This window comes from Lotus japonicus, chromosome 3 (assembly GCF_012489685.1).
Source record: "Lotus japonicus ecotype B-129 chromosome 3, LjGifu_v1.2".
NCBI classification, from domain to species: domain Eukaryota; kingdom Viridiplantae; phylum Streptophyta; class Magnoliopsida; order Fabales; family Fabaceae; genus Lotus; species Lotus japonicus.
The window spans coordinates 59,272,041-59,287,318 of NC_080043.1; the positions used below are offsets into that span (position 1 = coordinate 59,272,041).

At 40.6% G+C, this 15,278-nt stretch overlaps 1 protein-coding gene across 1 annotated transcript; it reads left to right on the plus strand.

Moving 5' to 3' along the window:
- The first annotated feature begins 13,084 nt into the window (after positions 1 to 13,084).
- LOC130744421 (uncharacterized) lies at positions 13,085 to 13,576 on the plus strand. Its single transcript, XM_057596608.1, has one exon. It carries the CDS (start codon positions 13,085 to 13,087, stop codon positions 13,574 to 13,576), a length of 492 nt encoding a protein of 163 aa, XP_057452591.1.
- The last annotated feature ends 1,702 nt before the right edge of the window (positions 13,577 to 15,278 follow it).

Genomic DNA, 15,278 nt, shown 5'->3' on the forward strand with positions numbered 1-15,278 from the left:
CCACTGTCCTTCAAGTCCTCATCTCTGACTCGCACTAAGGTCAAGTTTCATCGAGATTCTCCATCGCCTAATAGCGTTAAGCGCCCAAACAACAAATAACAAACAAAAATGGTTAACTCCATACAACTACCACGTATAAAAGAGAAAAGCATGCTATTCAAATTTAATTGCATAACATGATAAATAGACTAGCAACTTAATTCAAGTAAGATGACAACTCATCCAACAATATGAAATCAAATTACCTATCAACGAAATTGACAATAGGGATTTAAAACATATATCAACGACTTCACAACATATAACCACAAATAGGTAAGCTAACAATATAATCCAAGACAGATATCAATAGAAGCAGCAACATAGAATTAAACCAGATATAAACAACCTTAAAAATATAACATCAAATCAGATATCAACAACTTCAACAATATAGAATCAAATCATATGACAATAACCTCAAATCAGATATCAACAACCTTAAAAATATAACATCAAATCAGATATCAACAACTTCAACAATATAACATCAAATAGATATCAACAACCTTAAAAATATAACATCAAATCAGATATCAACAACTTCAACAATATAACATCAAATCAGCTATCAACCAAAACATCAGAAGCAAATATTATTGCCCTATAATGCAACTATATGCTGCAACCAAAATGGATCGATCAATAATGTCTCGCAAGACGTGATAGAGCGAGGAATGGACTCCCCTGAACTATCACCAAATAGCGCCCATGAAAGACAGGACAGACGGAGAACGGACTCCCCTGAATGCCACTTAATAACGCCCATGAAAGACAGGACAGTCATGTGAAAATATCCACTCCACTGCCACTTAATAACGCCCATGAAAGACGGGACAGACGGAGAACGGACTCCCCTGAATGTCACTGTATAATGCCTCGAAAGACGGGATAGTCATGTGTAAATATCCACTCCACTGCCACTTGATAACAAATCAACATAGTATCAACAATTTTCAATTCAATAATCAAGTCAGGATAACCACATGTTATTCATATTATCAAGACGCATAAGTCAATTCAAATACATACCAACTCAGTTCAATGACAGAAACCAGTAAACGGCCGAAGCCTCTCGGAAAACGAAGAAACACGTCTCAATAAGTTCACTCGGCCGAAGCCTCCAGAAAACATTTTTCCCAGTTCAGTACAACAGTCATAATCCAATGCCAATCAATATAAACATCTTCATCTCAAACGCAGGCAGTGCGATAAAAGCAGGCAAGACTCAAAGACACGCTAAAACTGAGTTACCCTTACCTTTTATTTATCCATCCAAGCTTAACATAACAGTCGATCCAAAAGCAAGTCCCCGAACTCAGCAAGTTCCCTGAAGCGTCCTCCTCCGCCGTGAAACCTCACCGCTTGCTCCAAAGCCTCTTTCCTCAGCTCAACTCGTTCCAAACCTTAAGCAAAGTATCATTGCTTAGTCGCTAAGAAACAATACAACTAATAACACTAACAAAACCCAAAAAGAAGCTTTCGAAGCTTTAGAGTTCAACATTTAGGCACGAATGGACAATAAGATATGTTTTCGCAAAAATGCGCATAACTCGAGCTACAAAACCCTGAATGACACGAAACCAAAGCCAAAACTTCGACAACAGAGAGGGCTACGCTATGGCTTAGGCCATACAAACCCAAAAATTATTTTTGGACACGGTACAATTCCAACAAGTTTCAGCCACTTCCAAAAATAGGGTTTCCCGAACTTTTTCTTCGATCTAATTTAACTCCTAGGTATTCTTAGGCGATATCTAGGCCAGGGAAACTCTCAGAAAAATTATCGGTCGAAAACTAGAACAAGGGTATTTTGGTCAGTATTTTTAGCTCGGAAATTCAAAGTTGGAGTTTCGAAAAATAAATTTGATGAGCTTGATCCTAACGACATTTATAATAACTAATCCTACTGGCGCTAAGCTCAGTCGAGAGTTTTTGAACCAAAAAGCGAAGCTTTTACATGAAAATGGGTATTTCCAGAAAAACGAAGCTCTACGACGATTCGGCGAGATTCAGCGGAAAACAACTGGATATTCATGCTCTTGGGCATGTAGGGAATAAGTTTTGACAGAGAAATCAAGTTATTTGGACACTTTTATAAAAAGCTCAAAACTTTGAGCACAGAAAGACATAGAGAAAAGCGACATAATTTACGATCAGAGGTAAGGAATAGCATCAGTACCTCGAGGTCTATGCGTAGCAACGAACAAAGCGACGATCAGGCAAGAATCTGCAAAAATCTCTCCTCCTCCTTCTCCTCTCCAAGCCGCGGCCTCCATGGGTGAAATGGTGAGGATTTTTGGTTTTTCAAGCTATTTATAGGAGAGGGAAAATGCGGGAAAATAAAAATTTCGCGATTCCGATTTTTCTTGCACATTCCTCTGTGAATTATAAGATAGAATCCGGCGACAAAATTCCAAAACTCGAAACAGGTTTCTTGGAATTTAAGCAAACGATTCACTAACGGTGTTAATCGATTTAACCCGAAAAGTTACTTTTTGTAGTTGATGTCGGAAGAGAAAACTTCCTTCTGAAGAAAGGTCTAAAACATCGAAAGAAATGGGTGCTTGCGTGTGGAATCTTCGTTTGAAGCTCCGAATAGAAAAAGTCTTCATCGACAGACCCTTTGATCTCATTATCGCCAAAAGGAGAAATCAACAGTGAATTATCTTGGTCGGATAAGGACTTAAATTGACCCCATCTAGTTTTGGTCTTGGGCCAGCGTCTGCTTTGAATTGGTTTTCCAAAAAATCATGAACTACCTCCTTCACGCGAGACAGATACTCCTCCCAAACCCCATCCACCATAAGGCCAACAATCGAATGTGCGCGCCTCTTCTAGTTGATTGTGAAATGGAAGAAGCTTGAGTTCTGGTCCCCCTCCGCAATCCACCTAGAACAGGCCTTCTAACAAAGAAGTGATTCATGAAGTTTAAGCACTTTCCAAAACTCAACAATAAGTTCATGTCTTAGCCGAATCTTATCCTCAGAAAGACTATACTCCTCCTCTTTTAAGTCAAGTGCGTTTATTTGTTGGACAACCACTTCCTTTTGAGTCTTCAAATTCCCAAAGACCTATTTATTCCATATTTTCAGATTTCCTCTGAGTCCCTTCAATTTCTCTTTTAACACATAAGCGCCCCAACCACGTATTCTCATCTCAGCCCATGATTGTTCCACTACCCCCTGAAATCGTGGATCATCGAGCTAGTAGTTTAAAAATATGAAGGGCTTGGGGAGGCAATGATCGGATATGTCACTGTCCAACACAATTTGAGAGCAATTTGGCCACATCGAACACCAATCAGAGAAGACCAAGAATCTGTCTAAGCGACTAACCGACCGATTGTTAGGCCTGTACCATGTGAGTTTCTTACCATCCAAGGTAATATTTTGAACTTCCATAGTAGAGATAAAATCATTGAACTCCTACATTTCTCTATTTTGAAAACTAGATGGAAGTTTATATTCAAATAGTAAACAAAATTTATTATTCTACTATCGAAGTTTAGATTTTGGAAGTTGTGTTTCTCCCATATTACTTATCTTTTTATTGGCAGCGTTTATGGACGATGAATTTAGTGATATCAACACATATGAAGTGGACAAGACATTTTTTACTCATTAAGGTGAGGCGAAATCTTTTTATGTTCATGTGTTGTTAACTCGGAATTTTACTGTGACCCAAGAATGGAGATGGAGCCGTGATGCAGAAGGTAAATACACGGTTAGTTCAGCTTATAAAATTCTTCTGGATCCTATTGTGGGGGAGAACCCCCTCATTTGAAAGCGGGCGTGGTTGAGTGTTGCTCCCTCTAACGTGAATGCCTTCGTGTGGAAGGTGTTGATTGATAGGATTCAGTCGAAGGCCATTAGGCCAACCTCCGATGAAGGAATATAATTCCTAATATATCTGAGACAAGTTCGTTTTGTGATAATGCAAAAGAAACAACTGAGCACATGTTCTTCTCCCTATGTGTATCAGGTTTGGAATTGATGTTATAAATGGTTAAGCATTGCAATTGTACTACCATGGGATAGGAAAGCTCAATTCTGGTTTATTGCCTTATTTGAAGGACACCTGTCATCTTGGCAATCAATGGAATTGACACTTTTGAGGAGGGGTTATTGATTTGGGGTAATGTGTATTGATGAGTGGGCTTGAAAGATGGGTTCGAACTGAATGGATAGGTCTTATTTGTTGTTCTGTTTCATTTCATGTCTTATTTTACTAGTTAATATCTCTTTATATTTGTATCGGGTTGAAGTACCCCTTATACTTTTATTCAATAAATATGACTTATAAAAAAAAAAAGACCCAAGAATAGATCAAAGGTAGGAATTCGTAGAAGACTTTCTCAAGTCAAGACCATGAGATATAATTTTTAGATTGTGATTAAAAAAATGGCTAAGTATTCAAATCAAGTTGAAGCTCCAGGACAAAGGTTGAAGTCCCGTTCTTCCGAAACTTAGCGAAAATCACAAACGTCCAGTAAAGAATAAGCGGATTTTGAACCTGAGACATGGCAACCGCATCATAGGAGCAATTACACAATTCAAAGGCAAGGAAGAAACCAGTGGGTAATTTTTCACGTCGAAGGACACGTGTGAAGATCTTATAACTTAAAGGTTTAGAAGTAATTTAAAATTTCCTCGATAAGCAGTAGTAAGCACAATGTAATAAGGGTTGAAAATCACTACTCGAAGCAACTCACTAAAAAGCTACATGCTCATCCTGTACAAGTGACATACAACGATCATAGGAACCCCAAAGAACACTGCGTGAACCGCCGCTTGACTTTTTCTCAGATAAAAAGTGAGTAACCAAGAATATGGCCCAGAGTTCCGCCCACAAAACACATATGGAGTTAATAGTTTGTTTGGTAATATGAAAATGAGAAGTGAGAGCAGGTGTTTATATTTACGTTCATTTTGGCCAAAACCGCATTCACTCCAATAATACAAAAGATACAAGTTGGCAAAATCACATTTAATTAGGGATGGCAATGTGGCGGGGAGACAGCTCTCACTTCCCTCATTTTGCCTATCCTCATCCCCTGTCCCCATAGCACAGTGAGTTTAATTCCCCCCCCCCCCCCGTTCCCGTTCCCCGCCTCCTAATGAGTCTCCATAGCCCATAGGAGTTCTCAATACGTCACAAATAAATAGATAAGGAAATACGTAAAATCATGAAATAAATCTAAAACTACAAATGGCAACATAACCACCTCAAATTCAATACAAATACATAAAAAAGTTTGAATAGTATTAATTAAGGGCTTAATCCTCAAATTAGTCCTTGTCTTTGTCTCGCCGTCTGATTTAAGTCCCTCACCGGAAACATTTGTGGAAAACGTCCTCACCTTTGCAAAATGTCTGGAGCAGGTCCTCGCCGGAGCCCCGAGCTCCGGCGAGTGATGATTTGGATGGCTGACTGTGTTAATGATGCTTATGTGGATTTTAAAAATAAATAAAAAATTATAAATAAATTACACATCAGATATTTTAATTTAATTAAAAAATATAATAAAATAAAATTAATTGAAATCCCAAAAGATTTCTTCTCTTTCCACAATCATCTTCATCTTCTGTATCCCAGCCCAGAAACAAAGAACTAATACTTTGTAACATCCAAACTTATGAGTACATGATTTGAAAAATTCAACACTGCAACCGTGGGATGGAAAAAGACTAGGCAAATAGCTTCCAACATAATAGGACCAACATCCATCTTCAATAAACCCAGCAACCCCAACCTCACCCTCCCACCATCTTCTTCTTTATCTTTCTAAACAAAAAAACCACCGAGGAACCCAAGCAAAAGAACGAAAATCTAGAGAAAGAAATAGAGATTTGAGAGAAAGATAATCATAACCCAGATCTTACACAAGAACCCAGATCGCTGGAGAACCCAAATCGCGAAAAGAACCCATATCCTTTGCAAACGGCGGTGCCTTTCTTGCGATCGGTTGCAGGTGGTGGTGGGGTTGGGGTTCTGTGGTGCGAAAACGGTGTTCGCAGATCCAATCACAGATCCACTCTCTCACCCTTTTTTCCTTCTCCTTCTCTCATAAACTGAGATTTAGGGGTTTGTGGTTAAGGGTGGCGGTGGGGAGTGGGTGGGTATGGTGGGAGAGGAAGGAAGATGAGAAGACGGAAAAAAATTGTTTCTCAGAAAAGAATCTATGAAGATGGTAGAAGATAATGATAATGAAGAGGGTAGAAAAGTGATGATGATGATGGTGGGGTTGAGGTTGAGGGCTCCATGGGTTCTGTTGATGATGATTTAGATTTTTGGCCAACAATGGTGGTATGTGACACCATGAAAGAAATTGAAGATGGGTTGCAGAGGAAAGGAATTGATTGTGGTTAATTGCAGTGACTGATGATGAATGGGTTTAGTTGATTTTTTGGTAACAATGGGTTTAGTTGATTTGTGGTAGTTTATGTTGCCATGTCCTTTGATTTTAATTTGTAAATAGGTCGAGATTCTCTGGACAAATGGCAATGTATAGATCCCATCATATATGAAAAAAGATTAAGTAATACTGGTTTTTTAATTTGAGTATTGAGAAAAGAGGATGAAGATGATTGGATGGAGAAGATGAAGATGTTTGTGAGATGATAAAGATGATGAAGAAGGAGATGAAGATGTTTTGATTTTCTGGAAATAGAAAAAAATTTATGATGTGCAATTTAATTTAATGTAGTTTGGATTTTTAATTGAATTTAATTTTCTTAATTTAATTTAATTATCTTATGTGTAATTTTTGTTTTTATTTTTAAATTCCACGTAGGCTTCATTAACATAGTCAGCATGCCAAATCATCACTCGTCGGAGCTCCGGGCTCCGGCGAGGACCTGCTCCAGACGTTTTGCAAAGGTGAGGACGTTTTCCACAAATTTTTCCGGTGAGGGACTTAGATCAGACGGCGAGACAAAGACAAGGACTAATTTGAGGATTAAGCCTTAATTAAGTGTGGAGTCTACAAAATAAAAATGGAAATGTTAATACCAACGTTCAATTCATCCAAAATGTGAAGTACGACACTCAAATGTACAACTAAACATTCAACTCATAAAAAAAAGTGAAGTCTTCATTATAAGCGATCTAGTTTTTATTCTAAAACTAAAAAAATTTAAATTATTTTTTCGTTTTTTTGTTATAATGGTTTGTGTAGCTATTTAACTTTTTTATTAACAGTATTATTGTATTGTCATTTATATATGGGGCACGAGCTAGCAAGGAAGGGAAATTGGTCCCCACCCTCGTCCCCAAATTTTCCTAGGGGGATTTTCATCCTTGCCCCCATTCACACAGGGAAAAACTCTCCAAGATCAAACCCCTCAAATGAGGAAATTCCCATGGGGATCCCCTACGCAAGTAGAAATTACCCTATATTCCTTACTTTCAACCTATCTTGGAAAGTGCACTGGTAGAAATACTCATAGAAGAGAGAACTTGAGTGAAGGAAGGATGGGAAACCCAAATCAAGATTATCTCAAGTGTAAGGGAATTGTTATTTGAACCACCTCATCTATTCATATCACTCTTATATTCGTAAAATCTGAAAAAAACCTTTAAAAATAACTTCGCTCGGTCTTTCAAAATGCGCTACTTACGTACAATTCAAACTGTGTTAGCAAAGCTTTTTAAAGTCCGTTAGGGTGTCACTTTAAAGTGTTAAAGTGCGATAAAAACACACATATTTCTTTCTTTAATTTTCTATTTAATTTCTGGAACGAATCTTGGACTAATACTTCTTGGTTAAGGTAATAGGATCATTATGAGCTCAATAATGTAGTCCAAAATTGCAAATTCCAACGTCTTGTAAGGATTTCTACACTGCATGATGTATTGGCCCAAAAAATTCAGTTTTTTTGCAGTCTCAGGTCAATGTGGAGTCAACTACAAAACCTGGGTCAATACGGAGTCAAAAACGGTTTTTTTGCCACAAGAGCTGTGTCTCGGACCCAAATTCTTTTCATCTACTATTTTATTTTAAAATTCAATTTTTTTTTATTTCACCATAAATCTCCAAATGTTCTATCTTGATTTACTGTGGTGGTCTCATAATTTTTTAAAATTATCTGATATCAGTTATGTTGAAATTTGCATCTTAACACACTTTAGAGTGTGTGACTGACTGCGTTGCGTTGGTTAACGCACGTTGAAGTGTGTTTAGTTGCAGAAAAAAAATAATCTAAAAACGACCAATGTGACGGCGACGACCAACGACGGAAAGGGCGACGACGATGGAAGCAGAAAAAGGAGAGAGGAGAAGACGAAGGTTGAGTTTGAAGATGAGTATGATAATTGGTGGTGCTGATGAGGGAAGAAAGAGGAGAGAGAATGTGAGGATGGGGTGGTGGAGAGTTGTTATACTTTTTATTAATTAAGGACATTTTATTATTTTCGTTGTTTTAAGGGTGGTCTGAATATAAGTGGGGATAGTTTGAATAACAATTCCCTAAGTGTAAACTCTCTCAAGTTTCATCAAGTTGAAATTTGGTGTTTATCTATTTCTTCATATGTATTTAATATATGAACTCTTTGAATATTTATGACAATAGATATAGACACTAAATTTCACTTGTAATTGTCATGTCACTTGAGATGATTGTAATCTTGGACAACCATGTTTAGTTGTATTTTTTGAAGAGAGAACGTGTGAATATTTCATCGGAGCCACCACGTTTTTCTAAATTGTGTCATGTTAATTACATATGTGGTTTAAAAAAAACATAACATTGATTAGGAGAAACTTGGAAGAAGACATCATATGATGACAAACAACCTTAATCCTATTGATAGAACTTGGGTTTGGTTATTTTATTTACTATATTTCCTCTGTTTTTAACTCGAGCTACCATGTAATCCAAAATCAGCTGTTTTTTTTCAAGCTAGATTGTGACCGTGAGTGAAAATGAAAAAAAGAGTATTCTTCATGCACAATTAGCTTGGAACCCGAGGTACATTCCCGTGTTCTATTTCCAAGAAAGAGCATGGAACAAAAAGAAAATATTACAAACAAGAATTTTGTCGAAACTATTCTAGTATGATGGGCCTTAATCTAAGTTACCATTTTTGGTGTGATGCGACAAATGTTGGGTGAATATTTAAAAGGTGTAAAAACCTAAAATAAAATATGAATTAAGGATGAGATAAATAATAGATATGATAAATACGATAGATGTGATAAAATGAAAAAGATGTATTTTTTTAGTGTATGGACAAAGATGTTGTTATTGTTGAGTGATTTTATGAATCGCGAGAGAATTAAACAGCGTTAGAGGTATCATATTTCCGCGTCTATTTGTTTTTTTAAAGAGGGATTTGCTTTTAAATCTCAAGCTTGGAATACACTTATAGTTTTGCTTGCATGATATTCAATAGTAATAGAAGGTTATAATGGGTTAGTTTCTTTTTGTTGTTGTTGACATGATCATCGTATAGGGTCTTAAATTTCCCTTGAGAGTGGAGTAGAGTCAATTATTGAAGAAGAGGCAGAAAGGAGCTGCATAAACCTTACACCATGATACACGATTCACTCCTATTTGTACTGATGGATGATGTATCTTATTTTGATCCCATTTGATGGCCATCATTTAAGACAAATGTTAGAGAAAAAGGTCAATTATTTACTTTTGTATGTAGTATATAGTTGATTGCTTTTTGATATGTTAATTCTATACGATAATTATATAAGTTTAATTCCTCCTAATGTTAATCTTGGATCAAAATCTTCTCAGGTGAAAACTCTTCCATGTTACTTCATGTTTAAATAATATTTTTATCCCCTATTCATATGTAAACAGACGTGACAACAAGATGAGTTAGTTTCTTTTAATAAGAATGTGTTTAGAAATATCTTTAGAAGAAAGAAGCTTGTGGCGTCTAAGATTGAGACTCATCAGTGACATCTTGAAAGAGTTCACGTTAATTTCTACTGCTTTGCGGCGAGAGCTTTAAGAACTCAAAACCCAATAAAATAATATTCTTTCCTAAGAGCATCTCCAATGCTAGTTCTTATTTCTTAGTTCTTAGCACTATTGATGTGAGTCCGTATTGCCACATGTGTTTAAGCAACTCTCAAGCAATTTTGCTCCAACCATGAGTTCTTAGTTCTTAGTTCTTAGTTCCTATCACTATTCATTTGGTCACACCAACCACATTATTTATACTTTTTATTTTCATAAAGTAATAAAAAAAACTAATAAAGTAATAAAGTAATTTGGATGAGAGAGAAATAATTAATATTTTAAGCTAAGAACTCAAAAAGCAAAACTTCTTATATAAGAACTGAGTTCTTATTTTTAAGAACTAAGGAGTCCATGCCAGCACCCTCAATGGTAAAATTCTTAGTTCTTAGTTCTTAACTCCAAAATAAGAACTAAGAACCTTGCATTGGAGATGCTCTAAGAGGAAATTCTTTGGTACCAAAATCCTCGCGAGAAGTGGGTTCAATACGAGGATAGAAGCACGACTTTCTTTCATGCCCAAACAATCATTAAAAGAAGAAGTTTTGTGTTATTGGGTCGAATCTTCCAAATGAGACTTGATGCACGAATAGATTTGTTCTCCATAAGGAAATCCACCGATATGTGAAGTATTTATTTGAGGATTTAGATGGCGTGCGTGGGTCGTCTTTGTTTACCTACGTACGCCTAATCTTCATAGAATCTCAAATGCCTATCAGGATTGTTTTTTTATGGAGGTGACCTAATATGAGATTGAGCTAGCTTTCATGGAAACACGTGGGTTTGTTTAAGTTCCTCGACCCAAATAGTTTTTGTGCATTATTCTTCAGGAGATATTAGGATGTTGACTTGTGGACTGGGCGAGACCCTAGGGTCCCTCCTCGCCCAGGCGCGCCAGCCCAGGGCGACGTGCAAGCCAGAAAATTGGGCCTTCTCCCGGGAGGCCCAACTGGCCCATTAAGAGAGATTAGGGGCGCCAAGCCCAACCCCCAAATCCATAAATAGGGGACGGTTACCAATTGTAAGGGATTCTTCGCTCATTTGAGAAATAAAAGCTTGAAATTCAGTTACTTTCTCTCTCCAAGCGGTTACGGTCTAAACTCTCTCTAGATTCTCACATCACGATCATTCCATTATGGGTACCGTACCTCATCTCTATGTTCTCGGATAGAACATTTGGCGCCGTCTGTGGGGATCGGTAGATTTCGATTCCCAGACTACGTGGATTGTGATTTGGTTGAGGGAAGTTCGATTTTCTGTGTAATTCTCTTCGCTTTTTTGGATTTTTGGTTGAATTCTTGGTTCGCTAATGAAGTCTGATGGAGACACGTCGTTGAAGACGCGATAGAGAGCAGGAGCAGCGGTGTGGTTCGCCACCGCGTCGAATGAGAGGCAGGCCGCGACGCGAGCAGGTCCGTCGCGACGAATCTGAGCTATTGACTCCTCCTCCGCCTCCACCTCCTCCTTCTCCAACACCTCCGTTGCCTTCTCCACCATCATCACCGGAGCAACAGAGGTCACCGGCGCACTCGTCAGGAGCCTCAGGGGAAGGAACACCGCCACCGCAGGCTCCAATCATCGGTCGAGATTGGAGGCATCTGATCCGCAGTGTCGATGACATACGGCAGCGGAACGATTACTTACAGGAGCAGTTAGAGTATTATCGCTTCGAGCAACAAGACGAAGGAGGGCGTGAAGCCGAAGCCGTGGCGGAGTTTGAGCCGTTCTCAGCGGCGGTGAGGGAGTTGGCTATCCCGGACAACATGAAAAATATCGTTCTTGAAACGTATAGCGGAAAGGCCGATCCAAAGGAACACCTGCTTTATTTTAACACGAAAATGGTAATAAGCGCTGCTTCCGACGCGGTGAAATGCAGGATGTTCCCATCGACGTTCAAAGGCACGGCCATGGCTTGGTTTACGACCTTACCTCGAGGATCTATCACAAATTTTCACGACTTCTCATTGAAGTTCCTCGTCCAGTTCTCCGCGAGCAAAACCAAGCAGGTAACGATCGATGACCTATACAATGTCCGCCAATCAGAAGGTGAAACTTTGAAGCAGTACGTGAAGCGATTCAGTGCGGCGTCTGTTAAAATTGAGGAGTCAGAACCACATGCCTGCGCGCGCGCTTTCAAGAACGGGCTGCAACCAGGAAAACTGAACAGTAAGTTGAGCCGTAAGCCGGCTCAGTCGATGGCAGAGATCCGGGCGCGGGAAAACACTTACATCTTGGACGAGGAGGATGATGCTTTCAAAAGAAAGCGTGCAAAAATGGAAAAGGATGGCGATCAGAGGGACGCATCTTCGGAAGGCAAACAAAGTAAAGAAAAAGGAGAAGACGGTAAGCGGCGAGATAAGAAGGTAAAGTCAGGAGAGAGGGATGCGAAGGAACCGTTGTACCCTAGGAAGGAAAGCTTCGAGCGCTGTCGCCCGTGGCATCAGGCCGACTCCCGCCGGCGTGAAGAATCAGGGAAAAGTCTAAGTGTGCATTTGACGGAGCTACTTCGGGAGGTCAAGGAGACACATGCGGTTGAGGAAGGCGAGAAGGAGACCGACCCGCCTCGAGTGGCGATGGATAAAACAAAGTGGTGCGAGTATCATCGCTCAGCGGGCCACGACACCGGGGATTGTTTCACCTTAAAGAACGAAATTGAAAGGCTCATCCGGGCGGGACGCTCGCAGTTAAATTACCGAGGTGACCGCTGGCGCGGCGAACGACAGCAGGGAAATTGATATAAAGGGGACCGTCAGCAAGATGATCGCAGGCGGGACGATCGCCGTCGTACGCCGACCACTGACAAGAAAGAAACGCTGGCAACAAGGAAGAAGGGGGCAGAAGAAACCTTCAACAAAGATCTCGAGCCACCAGTTGGGACGATAAATACAATCTCAGGTGGCTTTGGTGGAGGCGGCGACACAGCCTCGGCGAGATGAAGGCATGTAAGGGCGGTGACATCAGTACGAGAGTATGAAACCCCATTTGGTTTTCATCACCCAGATATCGTGATATCATCAGCATATTTTGAGGGAATCAAGATGCATAAAGATGATCTTGTGGTAGTAATGGTAAGGATCAATAGCTTTAATGTGCGAAGAGTTCTTTTGGACCAGGGAAGTTCTGCAGACATTATCTACGGAGATGTGTTCGATCAGTTGGGATTAACAGACAAGGACTTGATGCCATACACTAGGACTCTAGTAGGCTTTTCAGGAGAACAGGTCTGGGTGCGTGACTACCTGGATTTAGACACGGTTTTTGGTGTTGATGAAAACGCCAAGCTTCTGCGTGTAAGGTATTTGGTATTGCAGGTTGTGGAATCATACAATGTCATCATCGGACGGAACACGCTCAACCGTCTCTGCGCAGTGATTTCAACGGTTCACCTGGCGGTGAAGTATCCACTGATCTTCGGAAAGGTGGGAAAAATCGTGGTCGATCATAGGAGAGCAAGGAAGTGCTATAACAACTGCCTTAGTTTTTATGGAAAGAAGGGAGTCGGCGAGGGACACAGGTGCCACGAGATTAAGGTCTTAGAGGGCGATCAAGATGGCTAGGGCGTGCAAGATCAGGGGCGAAACGGACCAGGAAAGTTGGAACAAATGATTGATCGAAAGATATAAAGATTGAGGAACAACCAAGGTCAGAGAAGGCCAGATGGCAGGACAGGAAGAGACGGACAATTCACAGATGCACATGCAGAGGAGCGCTGAGCGAACGTAATAGAGGGTTTGGAGAGGTATAAATTCAGCAAAGGAGTGCTAGCAATCGAGCCCAGGCTCACGACCAGTCAAGCAAGGCGCCTAGAGAAGTTGGTAGAGGACAATTTTGACCTCTTTAGTTGGAGTCAGAAGGATGTGACGCTTTGGGGGCTGCCAAGATTCAGGAAGCCGACTCTCTTGGGGACGGGCCAAGAAGAGAGAAAGGAAAAAGGGGCAGTGGTGCAAAGAATGGATCAACGGAGTTTCCAGCGTGGTGGCGGCGAATGAAGTAGTCACAAGGCACTTGAGAAACCTCAAGACAAGCTAAGGGTAGGGAAAAGGAGCCCAGCGTGCCGCCGCGCGGGTAAGGGAAAAGGAAAGGCAGGATATTGGAAACTAGTAGGGCCGACAATTGTTAAACCTGCGGCAGCTAGGCGCGGCAAGCAGAGAAGCAAGTTAAGTGAAGTCCCGCGCTACTGTGGGGCGAGCTGGCGAAGGGATCAACCTCGCAATGACAACGAGTGGGAGGCAAGCACATCGGGTTCGAAGGACGAAGTGCTCGGCGTGGTGCTCTGATCTGGGGGGCTAAAGACAAGAGCAAGGACGCGACGAGGGAATTGAAGAACTAGGACAAAAATAAAGATGCACTCTTTTTCTCCACCACGGGAGATTTTAACGAGGCATCCCTCGAATGTAAAATCTTTTTTCCAAATCAAATACAAAAGGATATTCCCAGCAATACTCCTAGCTCGACTAAATTATCACGGTCGCCCGATGGGAAAAATTCCCTGAAGGTGGCGATCCCAACACGACCTTGATGTCTGGGGATCGCTCCGGAAAGTCCAGCGCGAACTGCTGCTACTCGATTAGCAACTCAACTAAAATGTCACGGTCGCCTGGTGGGAAAAATTCCCTAAAGGTTGCGATCCCAATACGACCTTGATGTCTGGGGATCTCTCCGGAAAGTTCAGTGCGAACCGCTGATTACTCGTTGGCGATGTGTGCGGATAAGTTACTTATCCCAAAAGCCTCCCCGAAATATGGGCGAGCAAAACCTCCCCGAAATATGGGCGAGAACCCAAAGCTAGGCTAAGTCTCGGGCAACCCACATGGCCATTGTGTCCCGAGCAACCATAAGTCCTCGCCAAGACAAAACTGGCAAGGCCACACCTGATCTTACGGGAAATACGGTGTGAACAAAGCCTCGGTTCAAAACTGAGCAAAAGTCCTAGTTTTCTTTGGCACACACTCAAAATCTTTACACGAAGTCTAGACCCAAAGGCGTAAAACAAACACATGGAGGAAATATGGCAGGGCGGTGAATAAAATAAGACAGACGAAACTGCAACAAAATTTTGTTCATTAACATAGAGCAATATTAGTTACAAAAGGGTAAGGGAAAATCAATACAAAGTAATTAAACTACATTAACATTTTCTGCTTTCCCTGCGTTTTCAGCAGCCGCAAAGTATGCAGCGTCGAAGCCTGGAGGATCATCAGGGCTGACCAAACCCTCGGGGGTGACCTTTTTGAAGGCTCCCATCCCGCTGAGATCTAT

What these genes read in the sequence shown, in the direction of transcription:
- LOC130744421 (XM_057596608.1), top strand. Translation starts at nt 13,085, where the DNA reads ATGGTAAGGATCAATAGCTTTAATGTGCGAAGAGTTCTTTTGGACCAG.